The sequence below is a fragment of the Lepus europaeus genome, chromosome 20 (assembly GCF_033115175.1).
Source record: "Lepus europaeus isolate LE1 chromosome 20, mLepTim1.pri, whole genome shotgun sequence".
In the NCBI taxonomy this organism is placed as follows: Eukaryota; Metazoa; Chordata; class Mammalia; order Lagomorpha; family Leporidae; genus Lepus; species Lepus europaeus.
Window position 1 is genome coordinate 41,484,852 of NC_084846.1, and position 18,553 is coordinate 41,503,404.

Consider the following 18,553-nt stretch of genomic DNA (forward strand, 5'->3'; position numbering starts at 1 on the left):
AAAATCTAGAAGCATAAGTCATTTGGAAAATGCAAATTAAAATCACAGTAAGATACCACTACACACCCATCAGAATAACCAATTTTCTTAAAAGATTTATTTATTTTACTTGAATGTCAGAATTACACAGAGAGAGAAGAAGAGGCAGGGAGAGAGAGGTCTTCCATCCACTGGTTCACTCCCCGGATGGCTGCAACAGTTGGAGTCACACCGATCCAAAGCCAGGAGCTAGGAGCCAGGAGCTTCTTCCAGGCCTCCTACATGGGTGCAGGGGCCCAAGGACTTAGGCCATCTTCTACTGCTTTCCCAGGCCACAGTAGAGAGCTGGGTAGGAAGTGGAGCAGCTGGGACTTGAATCGGCACCCATATGGGATGCCGGCACTGCAGGCGGTGGCTTTATCTACTAGGCCAAAGTATCAGCCCTTCTATGACACAGTGCTGGCTCCCAGAATAACCAATATTAAATATTTGCTATTGACAATTCCAAGTGAGGTAGAGGATGTAAAGCAACTAACATTCTCATACATAGCTGGCGAGGGTGAAAAATGGTACAATCACTTTGAAAAATATTTTGGCATTTTCTTATGATGTTAAATTTATACTTACCATATGACCCAGCAATTCCACTTCTAGACACTTACCCAGGAGAAATGAAAATATATACACAAAATGACAGGTACAAAAATGTTATTAACAAAATGTCAAAAACTGGAAATAATCCAAATGTCCAACAAGCAACTGGACAAATTATTCATGCAACAAAAACAGTATTTACAGTCAACCATATAACAAATCTCAAAATATGCTAAGGCAAAGAAGACACTACTTAAAAGGAAATACAGTCAGCTCTCACTGCTGGTCCCAGGGCTTCTGAAGATAGCAAAATTCTTTGCTCAAGTGCCTTACATTAATTGCTGTATTACTTGCATACAACCCATATACAGCCTCTCAAATATTCTAAATCATCTCCAGATTACCTACAATACCAATACAATGCAAATGCCCTGTAAGTACTTGGTATTCTGTATATTTAGAGGCCAATAACAAGAAAAAAGCCTGTACATATTGAGAACAACATTTCTTCAAATATTTTCAGTCTGCAGTTTGTTTGTTACATGGATGTAGGACCTGCAAATGTGGAATCCATGACTGTGTGGGATTCCATTCTTATGAAGTTCTAAAACGGGCAAAACAGATCTATAGTAAATGGATTGCCAGGAGTGAGGAACTTACTGCAAAGGATTATAAGGAAATTTTCTGGGGTAATGGAAATTTTCTATACCCTGATTAATAGTTACCCAGGTAAATATATTTATCAAAACTCATCATACTATACACTCAAAATGACTGCCTTTTACTGCATGACTTTAAAAATAGGGGCTGGCACTGTGGCGTAGTGGGCAAAGCCACTGCCTGCAGTGCTGGAATCTTATATGGGCACTGGTTCGAGTCCCGGCTGCTCCACTTCTAATCCAACTCTCTGCTGTGGCCTGGAAAACCAGTAGAAGATGCCCCAAGTCCTTGGTCCCCTGCACCCATGTGAGAGACCCAGAAGAAACTCCTGGTGGCTCCTAGCTTTGGATCGGCACAGCTCTGGCCGTTGTGGCCATCTGAGGAGTGAACCAGCAGCTAGAAGATTCTCTCACTCTCTCTCTCTCTCTCTCTCTCTCTCTCTGCCTCTCTGTAACTCTGCCTTTCAAATACATAAATAAATCTTTAAAAAAAAAAGTGTTCCTGATATTTATAAATACTCTACTAATTATATAAAGTAATACTATATTTTAAAATATCAGTTGGTATTATCAGTGGAATATTTACTCATTTTCATTTGTAGATGATTATTAGTAGAAAAAAAGAGGCTGTTGGTCTGTTTGTTTTTCTTGTACCCAGAGACCACTTCACTCTCCTTTATTAGTTTATTTATTATAAGGTATTTAAGCAAAGCTTTTTGGGTTTTCTAGGCATACAATCACATTTCCAGCAAAAAGAAATAACTTCATCTCTTATTATCCAACATTTATACAGATAATGTTCTAATCTCTTATCATGTCATGTCTCCAAAAGAACATTAAATATAATGGTCATTGCCAGGTGCCCTCTTTTCTACAATTTAAAGGAAATATCTTAAAACCTGAGTGCTGGAGAACTTAAACAGGCATTTTTCAAAAGAGGAAATCGAAATGGCCAATAGACACATGAGAAAATGCTCAGGATCACTAGTCAGGGAAATGCAAATTAAAACCACAGTGAGGTTTCACCGCACCCCTGTTAGAATGGCTTTCATATAGAAAGTAACAAACAAATGCTGGTGAGGATGTAGAGAAGAAGGTACCCTAATCCGCTGTTGGTGGGACTGTAAACTGGTGAAGCTGCTATGGAAGACAGTGTAGAGATACTTCAGAAATCTGAGTATCAACCTGCCATATGACCCAGCCACCCTCCCCTGGGAATTTACCCAAGGGAAATGAAATCAGCCTGTGAAAGAATTATCTGTACCCCCATGCTTATTGCAGCTCAATTCACAATACCTGCGCTGTGGAATCAACCCAAACGCCCTTCAACTGAAGACTGGACAAATAAATGACGGGCTATGTACACCATGGAATACTACACAATGGTAAAAACAAAAAAAATGAAATCCAGTCTTTCCCAACAAAATGGATGCAACTGGAAACCATCATACTTAGTGAAATGAGCCAGTCCCAAAACGACAAATACCAAAAGTTCTCCCTGACCTGTGGTAACTGATAGAGCACCTAAAAGGTAATCTCTAGAAGTGAGATTGACACTTTAAGAAGCAATGACTAGGGCTGGCACCACAGCTCACTAGGCTAATCCTCTGCCTGCAGCGCCAGCACCCTGGGTTCTAATCCTGGTCGGGGGACCGGATTCTGTCCCGGTTGCTCCTCTTCCAGTCCAGCTCTCTGCTGTGGCCCAGGAGTGCAGTGGAGGATGGCCCAAGTCCTTGGGCCCTGCACCCGCATGGGAGACCAGATTGGCACAGCTCCTGCTATTGCGGCCATTTGTGGAGAGAGCCAGCGGGTAGAAGAACTCTGTCTCTCTCTCTCTCTCTCTCTCTCTGCTCTCCTTCTATGTAACTCTCTCAAATAAATAATTAAATCTTAAAAAAAAAAAGAAAGAAATGTATGAGTTTCTATTCCTTAAATAAAAGGTTTCTGGGGAAAAAAAAACTTAGTGCTGAAACTACTACTTGCTTTCAGATTTTGGTAAGGCCTTTTATCAATTTATAGTTATTTCTAGTTCTATTTCATTTTGTTTTATCATAACTGGTTTTTACATTTTTTCAAATAATTTTCAGCATTTATTAATATATTTTCCCTTTAAATTGTTGATGCAATGAAATATGTTGAGATATCCTAACATGGAAAAAAAGTTTGCTTTCATGGAATGAAACTTCTTGAAATATCTTTTTTTTCACTTTTATTTAATAAATATAAACTTCCAAAGTACATATTATGGATTGCAATGGCTTTTCCCCCCATAACTTCCCTCCCACCTGCAACCCTCCCCTCTCCCACTCCCTCTCCCATTCCATTCACATCAAGATTCATTTTCAATTCTCTTTATATATATATATATATATATACACATATATATATGAGATCAATTTAGTATATATTAAGTAAAGATTTCAACAGTTTGCACCCACACAGAAACATAAAGTGTAAAATACTATTTGAGTACTAGTTATAGCATTAATTCACATTGAACAACACATTAAGGACAGAGATCCTACATTAGGAGTAAGTGCACAGTGACTCCTGTTGTTGACTTAACAAATTGACACTCTTGTTTATGGCATCAGTAATCTCCCTAGGCTCTTGTCATGAGTTGCCAAGGCTATGGAAGCCTTTTGAGTTCGAAGACTCCAATCTTATTTAGGCAAGGTCAAAGTCAAAGTGGAAGTTCTCTCCTCTCTTCAGAGAAAGATACTTCCTTCTTTGATGGCCCATTCTTTGAAATATCTTTTGATGAAGTATTGGAGTCTCTTTTGAATATCCATAAACTAACTTGAACTTTGGGATTTGTTTTGTTTTTAAGATTAATTTATTGGGGCCGGCGCTGTGGTGCAGCAGGTTAAAGCCCTGGTCTGAAGCGCCAGCATCCCATATGGGCGCAGGTTCAAGTCCCCGCTGCTCCTCTTCCTATCCGGCTCTCTGCTATGGCCTGGGATAGCATTAGAAGATGGCCCAAGACTTGGATCCCTGCACTCACATGGGAGAATCAGAAGAAGCTCCTGGCTTTGGATCAGCGCAGCTCCAGGTGTTGGAGCCCTCTGGGGAGTGAACCAGCGGATAGAAGACCTCTCTCTCTGTCTCTACCTCTCTCTGTAACTCTTTCAAATAAATAAAATAAATCTTTTAAAAAAGATTAATTTATTTACTTGAAAGGCAGAGTTACAGTGAGAGAAGGAGAGACAGAAAAAGAGGTCTACTATCCGCTGGTTCGCTCCCCAAATAGCTGCAATGGCCATGGCTGGGCCAGGCTAAAGCCAGGAGCTTCATCCGGGTCTCTCATGTGGGTGCAGGGGCCCACATACTTGGGCCATCTTCTACTGCTTTCCTAGGCTCTTTAGCAGGGAGCTAGATCAGAAGTGGAACAGCTGGGACTCAAAGAGGATGCTGGTACGGAAGGTAGTAGCTTAATCCACAATGCCACAATGCTGGTCCCTGGTTTTTTGGTTCTTTTGCTTGCTTTTTCTTTTTTTTAGCCATCTTTGTCAGGTTACAGTAAGCCTGGTGTCATGAAATGATTCAGGAAGTTACTGTCATTTTCTCTGCTCTAAAACAGAAAAATATTAAATTACCTATCATTTTTAAATATTAAAAAAGACTCAGCTGTGAAACTGTTAAGTTTCCATCCTGTTCTTTATAGTAGAGACTGAATCCCAGTTTTTGTATAGTAATTTGTTTCTTCATGTTTTCTACTTCCTGGGTCAACTGTGTTAAGAAGTTACTCATTTATTTCAGTTTTTCAAATGTATTTCTCCTGAGTTTCAGTGAGTAGTTTATAATACTTTTTTTTCTACATCAGTGGTTGCCTCTTTTTTTACTCCTATCTTATACTTTTTCTCCTTTAAAATCAAAACCATATCAAGATTATCTTTTATTTTTTCCAAGAATCAATTTTTAGATTTATTTTTTCAAGTTTTTAAGATTTTCTATTTTTGGGGGGAAGCGCTGTGGCGCAGTGGGTTAACGCCCTGGCCTGAAGCGCCGGGATCCCATATGGGTGCTGGTTTAAGACCCGGCTGCTCCACTTCCCATCCAGCTCTCTGCTGTGGCCTGCGAAATCAGTAGAGGATGGCCCAAGTGCTTGGGCCCCTGCTCCTGCATGGGAGACCCGGAAGAAGCTCCTGGCTCCTGGCTTCAGATCAGCGCAGCTCCGGCTGTTACAGCCAATTGAGGAGTGAACCAGCGGATGGAAGACTCTCTCTCTCTCTCTCTCTCCCTCTCTCTGTCTCTGTCTCTGTCTCTGCCTCTCCTCCCTCTGTGTAACTGACTTTCAAATAAATAAATCTTTTCAAAAAAAGATTTTCTATTTTTTAATTTTATTTGAGAGATAGACAAAGAGGGGGAGCTCCTAGGCACTGCTTCACTTCCCAAAATACCAGTGATAATCTAGGCTGGAGATGGGCAAAGTTGGGAGCTGGGAAGGCAATCAAAGTCTCCCATGTGAGCGGCAGGAACCACTTGCGCTATCACCACTGCTTCCCAGGGTCTGCATTAGCAGGAAGCTGGAGTCAGGCGTCAGAGCTGCACATCAAACTCAGGCACTCCAAACAAAGTGAGAGGCTGGCTTCTAATGAAGGCACTCCAGTGCAGGAGGCTAGCATCTCACGCACTAGGCTAAATGCGCTCAGATTAGTCAACATTATTCAATTGTTATCTTTATCGATTCCTTTATTGCCATTTCGTTTCTAACTAATAAATACATTTTTTCAAGTCATTATTACATTTTATTATAGTTTTCCTTTTTAAAAAAGATTTCTTTGAAAGGCAGAATTACGGGGGGATGGGAGGAATGGATTTTCCATCCACTGGTTCACTTCACTCTCCAGATGGCTGCAACAGCCAGGGCTGTGCTAGGCAGAAGTCAGGAGCCAGAAGATGCTTCTGGGTCTCCCACGTGGTGGCAGGGGCCCAAGGACTCAAGCCATCTTCTGCTTTCCCAAGTGCCATTAGCAGGGAGCTAGATTGGAAGTGGAGCAGCTGGGATTTGAACAGGCACCCATATGGGATACCAGCACTGCAGGTGGTGACAACCCAATATGCCACCAACGCCAGCCCCTTATTCTAGTTTTCTAATACTGACTTGATCTGAATCATGTTCCAGGTTCTGTGTCATTTCTAATATTGACATATCATTCTATCCAACAGAAGCATAAAAGGTTTAACATTTCTATATATTGGTATTTGTTGTAACTAGTTTGGTTTGCTGTTTGTGCTACCCATTTCTCCATTTAGCAATGCTTAGTTGCTGCTGTACAGAATAAGCCCATTTAAACAATTTTAAGTTTTCAATGAGAAACTAATTTCCAGATAAATTCCTTCAACAAGTATAAAGTGTGAGACAGTACAGTCTCTAAATCATGAAAATTCTTACATAAACTTTGTTAAACTGATAGAGAGACTTCAGAAAAACATACTCAAGAGACTTCACTTAAAAAAGTTATTATGTGTTGCTTGAAAAAGAGTATGACTATCAATATAGAAATTAGCACAACTATAGCAATGTTTAAAAGTTTTATAAGTTCAACTTCTTTTTCATCCTTTTCAGGCCAAGAACATAACATCTTTTTTGAAGAAATCTTCATTTCAGGAATTAGAACTTTATTAATTTTGGCTGGCGCCGTGGCTTAACAGGCTAATCCTCCGCCTTGCGGCGCCGGCACACCAGGTTCTAGTCCCGGTTGGGGCGCCGGATTCTATCCCGGTTGCCCTTCTTCCAGGCCAGCTCTCTGCTATGGCCCGGGAAGGCAGTGGAGGATGGCCCAACTCCTTGGGCCCTGCACCCGCATGGGAGACCAGGAGAAGCACCTGGCTCCTGGCTTCGGATCAGCACAATATGCTGGCCGCAGTGGCCATTGGAGGGTGAACCAACGGCGAAAAGGAAGACCTTTCTCTCTGTCTCTCTCTCTCTCTCACTATCCACTCTGCCTGTCAAAAAAAAAAAAAAGAACTTTATTAATTTGTCCAATTTCTGTCCTGTTCCAATCTTCCTTCAGTATTTGGCTTACTCGAGGATAGACCTCAACAGGTTGGACGTCAGGGAGTGGTCTTTGTTTTAAGAGCTGAACACGTTGGTGGATATCATCAACTTGCTCAAGAAATTTGAGACTCTTCTTGTAAAGATGTTGTCAGTGCCACCAGTTCAAGCTGTTGCTCTCATTTCTTTCATTCTTTCAATTTGTGGAGTATATTCTTGATTAATCAGATTGCCAACATCACAGAGAGCAGTTAGGAAAGTTTTTTTTTTTTTTCTGTTCTATTGTATCACTAAGTTCATTAAAATACTGGAGAACAACTTCCTTATCACCTTGGACCATTTTCTCAGAAAGAGATTTTTGTTCTTCCAGCTTTTCAATAACATGAGTGAGCTCTGTGCAGTATGTGTCAGTTAACTGTTTAAGCAGTTTCTGAGGTATGTCCTTTTCTTTCAGATAGGCACTTTGAAGGTCATCAATGGGATGACCATGATGTTGACCTATAGTAAGGCAATGACCACAAACTAATTTTTTATCTAGTAGACAATAAACATTTAATGGTTGCCTATAACGTTCAGGGCAGGTGACAATATCTGGATGGTCTTCTTGCTGGTACTTTTCAATAATGGCCATTAATGCAAAATTAACAGGTAAAGATTCAATACCAGTAGGAGCAATTTCAATAATACTTCTGCAATTAGGACACTTGAGTGGAATTCATAAAGGTCTCCATATATAAAAGTTACCAGATGCCTGAAGAACATTTTCCAAACGATTTTTACAAAATGTGTGAGAGCATGGTAGTACTCGAGGATCTTCAAAAATACTGTAACAAATGGGACATGTTAACTCGTCCTCAAAATTGTGCATTTCCTACTTTCTGGATATCCTGGTCAGCAACTTAATTGAATATACTTTATCTTCCCCAAGTTGTCCAGATGCTTTTATTCTTATTCGCAGGGAGACGGAGATCTTGCAACACCGCCGCGGGGAACAGCTCTCCACAGCCTCACAGCGGACGCCGAGAGCAGCTCCAATAAATACATTTTTAAGAGTGTACTTAATATATGCCTTCTGCAGCTTATGTATTTGTGAGATGCAAAATTCTAAAATTTAAATTCGTAACCTGCACCATCCACTCGCTCCCACACACACTCAGGATTCCCTTTACTTTACTTGTTTTAAATTTGTTTCATAACATTTATTATTTATAATCTTCAAACTACCTAAGTTACTCATATTTGTTTGCTGTGTGTGCTCTGCAGATTCTACAGGAATAACGTCCAAAGGGCTAGGAACTTTTATCTGTATTATTCACTAAGGTATCCAGACACAGGCAGGTATTCAAGAAAATGTAAGACAAACCAACCACGACTGTCACAGGACTCATTTACCCACACAAACAAAGGCAAAGCAGGATGCCACTGGGGTGCTTTCACCTGCTGTGTCAGAACCTGCTGGTGCTGGGGCAGACAAGTTCCCGCTCTCGCCAAGACCACAGTCTGCATTTAGCGCATCTGAGCAAGAGTGGAAGGCAGCAAAGGCTTCTGAGAATCAAGGAAGATGTGTCGATGACAAAGGCAACCTTTCTATTTCCTATTGATCTCAAATGGGCCGCAGTAGTTAACTCTCTGACTCTTTCGCTCTTTGCTTCAAGCTCCTAACAGGTTGTCGCGTCCCCTGCACACGCTGAGATTCTGAGACCGTCTTTGAGCAGTATTGGCTCAACCGCCTTGAGTGATTTTACCAAAGGAGCCTCTCCCACACCCGGAACACTGCAGTCTACGACAGGAATGCAAAGTGTTTCCCGCGGGGTCTGACCAAGGTCACGCCCCAGCCGAGGAAGGAATCAAGGTGCACACCGACGCACCGCGTTCACTGACTTAGTCCCAAAGTCCGCGAGTCCAAAAGCTCTGGACCTCAGGCGGGACAGCCCGCAACCCCGACAGATCGCCTCCGCGCACGCGCACCCGCCCTGAGCGCCGGGAGCGCAGCCTTCGCCCCGCCCCTCACACCGGAAGCAGCCGCGGGTGTTTCCTGTTGCCTGCGGCTCCGTAGCTGTCTCGGTGATGGCGTGGGTTCGGGCTGCTGCTTCGGTCCAGAGCCCGGCCGAGGAGGGGGACGTGTTTGATGAGGAAGCTGACGAGTCGCTCGTGGTCCAGCGGGAATGGCGGAATCACATGCAGAAACGAGTGAAAGTAAAGCCGGAGGGAGGGTGCGGGGGCCCCGGGGGGCGCCGGGCTGTGGGGGAGCGGAGCCCGGAGTTGTGAAGAAGCCGGGCTCACGGTGGTCCCAGTCTGGCTGGCGTCGCCGTCCTTACCCTTTGCCACGCGATCTGTCCCGCGTCCCGCCAGGATTTCCCAGTGGGTTGCGTGGAAGCAGGTGAACCCCAGAGACGCGTTGTTTGAGCGCTTGCGGGAGGGCGTTGGAGAAGCGGGACGCCCTCCGAAATAAATGATGTCCACACTTGGAAGCGATTGCTGTGTGATGATGATCACAGGGAAGTGGGTGGGGGAGAGACATACCGATACAGTGACTACATGACTGCTGATTACGCCTGTCAAAGGACACGCATTCAGGCTTCCACGGGTAGCTAGAGTGGGTCGGGAGCCCAGAGTTAGGAGTGGCTTTAACCAAGATACACGAAAAAAGTGAACTTTACAATGTTAAAGGCAGTAGGAGAGGGGTCGGGGCTGTGGCATAGCCAGCCGGTAAAGCCACCGCCTGCAGTGCCCGCATCCCATATGGGAGCTGGTTTGAGTCCCGGCTGCTCCACTTCTGAGCCAGCTCTCTGCCGTGGCCTGGGAAAGCAGTAGAAGATGGCCCAAGTCCTTGGGTCCCTGCACCCATGTGGGAGACCCAGAAGAAGCTCCTGGCTTCGGATCAGCTCAGCTCCAGTAGTTGCAGCCATCTGGGGAGTGAACCAGCTGATGGAAGACCTCTGTCTCTCTCTGCCTCTGCCTCTCTGTAACTTTGCCTTTCAAATAAATAAGTAAATCTTAAAAAAAAAAAAAAAAGCAGTAGAAGAAAGCTAAGATGGAATATTGATGACCAAGTAAGGGAATATTAAAGCCGATTTTCTTCTTATTTGTTGGATGTGAATTGTTCATGTTTAATTTTATTTATTGAGTCTAAGCTTAATTTCCAGATGGAGTACTCAGAGCTTAGTTCTGGGTGAAGACTAAATGGTGGGGGTTGTTGCTTCCACTTATTATATTTGCCAGCCATTAAATTGCTCCTAAAGCTGCAGTTGGGGATCTGCCCTAAATTAATGTTTCAGCCAAATAATATTTGCTTAGTCCAGCAACCATGTTATCAGTTATAAAAAGTGTTATGTGACACTAAAGCTGGACCAGTCAATACTGGCACCTCTCTCTCTCTCTCTCTCTCTCTCTCTCTCTCTCTCTCTCTCTTTATTAAGATTTATTTGAAAGGCAGGGTTACAGAAGCAAAGTTACAGTTACAGAGCAGAGAGAGAGAGAGGTCTCCCATCTGCTGGGTCACTCCCCAAAAGGCCCCATCAGCAGAGCTGGGCAATCTGAAGCCAGGATCCAGGAGCTTCCTCCGGGTCTCCCACATGTGTGCAGGGGCCCAGGGATTTGGACTGTCTTCTACTGCTTTCCCAGGCCATAGAACTGGATCAGAAGTGGAGCAGCAGAGATTCGAACCAGAGCCTGTATGGAATGCCAGCATTGCAGGCAGCCACTTTACCCCCTTTTCCACAGTGCTGGCCCCAATAATAAGCATCTCTTGAGTGCTGTGCCATACTTGGAACATGCAGAAAAAGTTTCTGTCCACAGAGAATTTACTTGGATTTAAGGATCAAGCAAAATTTCTAAAAACAGGCTTCTCACTTTCCTTCTAAAACAGTGTTGCCTTTCCTTACTTTGTTCTGTCTCCTCACCCACCCACACCTTTCCATTCAGTTGCCAGAGGGCCAGACATATAAGTTTCCATGTTTCCTTTCTGTGAAGACATTGTTAAAACAGAGGTGTTAAAAACTGGGTGAGAACACACTTCAAAAGTGGGATAAGAAACGATAAACCAGTAATAAACTTTTATGAGGAGCATAACCTACATTGCTGGTGGGGCTATACCATATTATTTTCAAGAATGCAGTAAAAGCCAGTTTCATCAGTTTTCCAAATTGGGTCTGTGCCTTTCTAGAAAGGCCTACATATGGTTCACTTGGTGTTAGTTACAACTGTAGTTGTTCATTGCTTATTTTTAGGAAGGCTATAGAGAAGGAATCGATGCTGGCAAAGCAGTTGCTCTTCAACAGGGCTTCAATGAAGGCTATAAAGAAGGTGCAGCAATCATTGTAAACTATGGAGAACTCAGAGGAACACTGAGGTAATTCAAAAATTTAAATGCTGAATCTTTAATACTACTGGATGATTTTTATGAATATTAAAAAATAAACATTTAAAGTGCTTCTTTCTGCTGTTGAATACACAAGAGCGCAGAAAAGCATAGACTGTTGCCTTCAAAGAGTAAAAATCATTATCAGCTCATCCATTTTAATATGTGAGCCAGATGTTGTCCCTTTTTTGGGCAAGGAAACAGTAAGAAGGTGTCTACTCTTTGCTACCAAAATTACTGCCAATCTCTAATTAAAAGATCTTCAGGCTTTAAATAAAACTTTTAGTACTTGCACATTTGGCAGAACCCAATATGACAGACCTCTAAACTAGAAGTAGATGGAAATTGTAGTTAGTAATAAAGGTAAAATGATTCCATTTATTTTAGTCCTTAACATTGAATACCTGTCGGGAAGGCAGGGCAGTAACGGCATATGACAGAACCAAGTGATCAGATAGCATATGGAGCTCAGACCTGACAGGTCTGTCCTTGATGCTTTATACTGTTGTTCTTAACTTATTTATTTACTTAAAAGGCAGAGTTAGAGAAAGAGAGAGAGAGAGACAGGTGGAGAGGTCTTCATCCTCTGGTTCATCCCCGCAGAAGACCGCAACAGCCAGCACCTAGCCGGGCCGAGGCCAGAAGCTTCTTCCAGTCTCCCACATGTGTAGCAGGGGCCAAAGCACGTGGACCATCCTCCACTGCTTTTCCCGGGCCATTAGCCAGGAGCAGGATCAGAAATTGAGCAGCCAGGACTTGACTGCACCCATGCCCCTATGGAATGCAGGCATTGCAGATGGCTGCCTTACCTGCTATACCACAATGCTAGCTCCTGCTTTATACCTTCAAGCTATCCTCTGGAGAAAAACATAAGCTGCTTTAAAGAATCACTAATAATTTTAGAAGCTAAAAATTAGTAAAACAAAGCAAAAAGTTGTGTTTGGTATTTTAGAAAAGTCAGCTAGAACTAGAATTAATTCATTAATTAAGTCACAAACTAGAATTAGTATACTACAGTAGCGTATTGATCAAGTGTTCATCTTCAGATCAAATTAAATTAATCTTTTATAAGCTTAGTTTACTGATGAATTTTTAAATATTTATTCATTTATATATTTTAAAGGCAGTGTGAAAGAGACAGAGAAGTACCTACCATCTGCTGGCTCACTCCCCAAATAACTGCAACAAGCCTGGAGCCAGAAACTACATCCATGTCTCTCACATAGGTTTCAGGAGCTTAAGCTCCTGAGCCATCATCTACCACCTCCCAGGGGAGGTTTACAGGGAACTGAATTGGAAGCAGAGTAGCCAGGACTGAAAATGGCACTACAACATGGGGTGTGGGCATCGTAGGCATTGGCCTAATCTGCTGTACCACAGTGCCAGCCCCACTGCTGAGTTTTTATATATCAATTCCATTTGTAAAACATTACTTTTCATAATAACCGCTATTTTATGACATGATTATCTGAACAATCTGAAATACTTAAAAAAAATTTGACCATACTACAAAAGGAAAATATTAAATCTATTAGAATTTTTACCTTTTTCAAGAAAATAGTTTATAATCCATCAAACAATAACCTACTCTGTAACAAACCTGAAAAAATGAAATCTCTTTAAAATTATTTTTCACTAGCCTTCAGTGTTAATGATAAGCAACTATATGCTTAGAAAACTGTTTTTTATTCTTGGCTGCCCCTTGAAATTTGCTGGGAGGGTTTACAAAAAAATATTACCCTCCCACCTCAGTGCCACTCTTTGACTCTAATAAATTTTGTTTTTAAATCTAAAAAAAAAAAAGATATCCCCCAGATATTCTGATATAATTGGTCTAGGGTGCAACCTGGGCCTCCATAGGTTTAAAAGTTGCTTAAGGGGCCAGTGCTGTGGCCTAGCAGGTAAAGCCGCCGCCTACAGTGCCAGCATCCCATATAGGCAGCAGTTTAAGACTCGGCTGCTCCACTTCAATCCAGCTCTCTGCTATGGCCTGGGAAAGCAGTAGAAAATGGCCCAAGTCCTTGAACCCCTGTACCTGAATGAGAGACCCAGAAGAAGCTCCTGGCTCCTGGCTTCAGATCGGTGCAGCTCTAGCCATTGCTGCCACTTGTGGAGTGAACCAGCAGATAGAAGACTCTCGGCTCTGTCTCTACCTCTCTCTAACTCTGCCTTTCAAATAAATTAATCTTTTTTTAAAAAAAAAAAAAAAAAAAAAAGCTCAAGTGATTCCAATGTGACCCAAGATTGAGAATCTCTAGTAGCTGTTTGTCCTTAAAAAGCAAACTAGTTTTTCTCATCTGTCTCCAAGTTGCAGCCTTTTTCTTTTCTTTTTTTTTTTTTTTTGTTAAAGATTTAGTTATTTATTTGAAAGTCAGAGTTACACAGAGAGAAAAGGGGACGTAGGTAGAGAGAGAGGGGGGGGTCTTCCATCTGGTTCACTCCCCAGATGGCCACAATGGCTGGAGCTGCGCTGATCCGAAGGCAGGAGCCAGGAGCTTCTTCGAGGTTTCCCATGTGGGTGCAGGGGCCCAAGGACTTGGGCCGTCTTCCACTGCTTTCCTAGGCCATAGCAGAGAGCTGGATTGGAAGTGGAGCACTCAAACCAGTGCCCATATGGGATGCCAGCACTGCATGCGGCAGCTTTACCTGTTACGCCACAGTGCCAGCATGTAGCCCTTTTCAACAGAAGTTAGGTAATGATAAGAAGAAAATCTAAAATCAAGAAAGAGGATGAAGGGCTGTGAAGGAGGCGTTATGAATTATAAACAGCTTATGATATTAAGTCCAATTGTTGAATTTCTATTGAAAAATAGTATCCCTATATATTTTTAAGTCCTATTTTACCATCATTACATAACTGATTTTGACTTGTATTATCATCAATTCATTTTTACATGGTGTTATCTGGAAGAGAAACATGTAGGGCTAGCATCAAGCATTCTAAAAGCCTGTGTTTGATTTTTTTTGTCCTATTTAACTCTTGTTTGTGTTTTCATTCAGTGCTTTGCTCTCCTGGTGTCACCTTCATAATAATAGTTCAACTTTAATCAGTAAGATAAATAATCTTCTGGATGCAGTTGGACAGTGTGAAGAGTATATGCTCAGACATCTGAAATCAATCACTCAGCAGCCCCACGTTGTAGACTTACTGGACTCCGTTGAGGACATGAACCTTTGTCATGTAGTTCCAGCTGAAAATAAGATTGATGAAGCTGAAGACAAAAGACTTCATGAAGATAGTGCTGAGTTTAACAAAAACTGTAGCGAGAGTTCTAGTGGGATAAATTGTGCATATTTAGAATGTCATAGAACCCAGGAGCATGCACATTCTGAAAACCCAAGCCTCTCTTGGATTTTAGAACAGACAGCCAGTTTAGTTAAACAGCTCGGAGTATCAGTAGAAGTATTACAGCACCTCGGGCAACTATAACAATTATCTTCATTTTCCTAATGAAAATAATGTTCACCGCATTTTTTAGAGCATTGTGTCCTAACAAGGTAACCAAAATGTGAAGTGGTTTCTGCACTGAACACTTCACCTGTTGGATTATCCTTCATAGAAGCTTGAAATGTCTTCAAAACTGACACTATTAAATATAACATACTCCTTTTTCTTTGTCACTGGTAGTTTTTATTTAGTTCAAGATATATTGGGGCCAGTATTATAGCATAGTGGGTTAAACCACCACCTGCAACACCAGCATTCCATATGAGCACCAATTGGAGTCTCAGTTGCTGCTCTTCTGATCTAGCTCCCTGCTAATTTGTCTGGGAAAGCAGCAGAAGATGGCCCAAGTGTTTGAGCCTCTGCACCCATATGGCAGACCTGGATGGAGTTCCAGGCTCCTGGCTTCAGCCTGGCCCAACCCCAGCTGTTGCAGCAATTTGGGGAGTGAACCAGCAGATGAAGATCTCTCTCTATAATTCTGACTTTAAAAAAAACTAAATGAATTTTTTAAAAGTGCTCAGAATTCTAGATAGCATTGTCATTTTCAAATTTCTGATCAAAATCAAGCATTTTCAGACTCACTTAGTTAAAATGAACAAGAATCAGACATTTTATAAAAACCTAACCCTATCTGTTCTGGTCACTATCAAGGGTCAGGACCTTATCACCAGCTAGTCAGCATAAACTTAAAAATGACTGAATGAATAATATAAATACAAATACATACATATATATATATATATATACATGTGTGTATGTGTATATATATATATATATATACACACAGTGTGTTTATATATTGAAATTAAGAGTGCATGAGAAACTGAGGCACTTTATACTGTTGAAAAATGATTAAATCAAAATGCTAGGACTCAAGTTTCATGTTTAAGGACATCCAATTTCATGAAAAATACAGAAAATACATTTCATATTCAAGTCTAAAGAAATGTCACTTAGTTTTTCCAAGTAGTAAGGAGTTAGAAGTGTTGTCTAACATGTCAGGTTATTTCTAAACTGCAGTTTTGCTTCAGGTTTGTATAAGCATAAAACACTGAAACCGTGGCTTTCTGTATTTCTTTGAATCAGTATTAGTAATGCAGACAAAACTTGGTCAAAATTTTTTTTACTCTACAACGTAAACCCATCAAAACTAGGAAAGATGGGACCTGTGCTGTGGCGTATTGGGTAAAGTAGCCACCTGCAGTGCCAGCATCCCATTTCAACACCGGTTCAAGTCCCGGCTGCTCCACTTCCAATGCAGCTCTCTGCTATGGCCTGAAAATCAGTGGAAGATGGCCCAAGTCCTTGCACCGCTGCACCTACACAGGAGACTAGGAGGAAGCTCCTGACTCCTGCCTTCGGATCAGCACAGTTCCGGCCATTGCAGCCAGTTGAGGGGAATGAACCAGCGGATGGAAGACCCCTCTCTCTCTCTCTCAGTCTCTCTCTCTCTCTCTGTCTTCTTTCTCTGTGTAACTCTTTCAAATAAATAAATAAGTTTTTTTAAAAAAATTGGGAAAGAATTTTTCATCACTCTTCACCTGCAACACAAATTTGTGAGGGGCCTGACTTCAGAAGCAGCCGGAGTTCCTTTTTGATAGCTCGAATTGCTGCTTCACCAGCATTGGTATCTTCCATCTGTGCTCCAAGACAGACGTACTGAAAGAAAATCTGACAAAATAAGTCTTTTCAAGAAGTTGAGAAAATTTACTAATATTTTACAACCTTCCTCAGAGTTCACAGGACATTAAGAAATTGAAGCAACAGATTTGAAATCTTAGTGCCATGTGATGTTTCAGGGTTTGCCAAAATATGCTGAAGATATTAAAGTGACGGTTGAGGAGTAGACGTTTGACATCAGAGGGTCTGGTCCTAGTCCTGGCTCTGCTTCTGACCAGCTTCCTGCTAATGTGAATCCTAGGTGGCATCAAATGATGGCTCAAGTGCTTGGGTCCCTGCAACTCATGTGGGAGACCCAGTCTCCTGACTTCAGCCCAGCCCAGCCCTGGCTGTTGCAGCATTCTGGGGAGTAAATCAGCAGATCTGTTTTTAAAAAGTGACATTTGGCAGCTGGTTAAAAAGTTCTTACAGCTCTCCAGATGTAAACACTTTCCAAGATTTACTAATTCATTTCGTATGTGCCTATGTTTATGGACGCAGCCAAAATCTCAAATCCACTTGGTAGCTTACTGGCAGCCCCTAAAGTCTTGAGGTTGCCCTGCCCTGCATTATTAGATATGAAAAACCCGTTCCTACTAAAGCATCTCAAGATCATGCCAACTAGCGATTGAGTGGGTGCATCTTGAACTGCTATCTGGCCTGCCCTAATAAGATTCTTTATCAGCAATTAATTACGAATTAATAAGATAACACCCTTATGGGGCCAGTGCTGTGGCATGGCAGGTTAGGCCACTGCCTGCAGTGGTGGCATCCCATGTGAGCGCTGCTTTGTGGCTCAGCTGCTCCACTTTGCATCCAGCTCTCTGCTATGGCCTGGGAAAGTAATAGAAGATGGCCCAAGCCCTTGGGCTCCTGCACCCATGTGGGAGACCTGGAAGAAGCTCCTGGCTCCTGCCTTTGGAACAGTGCAGCTCCAGCTGTTGGCAGCCAATTGGGGAGCAAACCAGTGGATAAAAGACCTCTCTCTCTCACTCTGCCTCTCCTTCTCTCTGTGTAACTCTTTCAAATAAATAAATATCTTTAAAAAACTTTGCCATAGCCGGCGCCGTGGCTCAACAGGCTAATCCTCCGCCTTGCGGCGCCGGCACACCGGGTTCTAGTCCCGGTCGGGGCACCGATCCTGTCCCGGTTGCCCCTCTTCCAGGCCAGCTCTCTGCTATGGCCAGGGAGTGCAGTGGAGGATAGCCCAAGTGTTTGGGCTCTGCACCCCATGGGAGACCAGGATAAGCACCTGGCTCCTGCCATCGGAACAGTGCGGTGCGCCGGCCTCAGCGCGCTACCGCGGCGGCCATTGGAGGGTGAACCAACGGCAAAAGGAAGACCTTTCTCTCTGTCTCTCTCTCACTGTCCACTCTGCCTGTCAAAAATTAAAAATAAAAAAAAAAAAAAAAAAAAAAAAAAACTTTGCCACCATTGGTTACATTGGAGTGTTTGTACAGATGTTCAAAGAAAATGAAGTTAAAAAGACAGCTGAGTTCATAAGGCCATTGGGATGAAAACATCTCTAAAAATACAGGTTCCTAGACTACAGAGGAATGTTAATGTGTGCTCTTTACATCTGTGTTCCCGGAACATGAGTCTCTGTACCAGAATAAACGAGTGAACGAGATCTTCCTTGCTGTGTGTCTTTTGCCTTGCTTCATAGTGTAAGCCTGCCAGATCTTCCCATGGTGGTGGTGTGGAGGGGGACCCTAAAGGAATGTAAATGGAGCTGGCACAGCCAAAATTTCAAAATGTAAGACTCAGACATTAGGCTGAATAATGTAGCTTCCTTAGAAATTTCACCTAAAGGTTTATAGATGATGACATCTGAGGTTTAAAAAAGGGGAAAGCCC

The 18,553-nt window shown here is 42.4% G+C and overlaps 1 protein-coding gene and 1 pseudogene across 1 annotated transcript; one reads left to right on the top strand and one right to left on the bottom strand.

The window, feature by feature from the left end:
- LOC133749394 (tripartite motif-containing protein 59-like) overlaps nucleotides 1-8,275 on the bottom strand; it is a 34,025-nt pseudogene extending 25,750 nt beyond the window's left edge.
- Nucleotides 8,276-9,257: 982 nt separating this feature from the next.
- On the top strand, nucleotides 9,258-17,771 carry YAE1 (YAE1 maturation factor of ABCE1). Its single transcript, XM_062178786.1, has 3 exons — nucleotides 9,258-9,426; nucleotides 11,460-11,581; nucleotides 14,591-17,771. The coding sequence occupies exons 1-3, from the start codon at nucleotides 9,298-9,300 to the stop codon at nucleotides 15,018-15,020; spliced, it is 681 nt and encodes a 226-aa protein (XP_062034770.1). The 5' UTR covers nucleotides 9,258-9,297; the 3' UTR covers nucleotides 15,021-17,771.
- The last annotated feature ends 782 nt before the right edge of the window (nucleotides 17,772-18,553 follow it).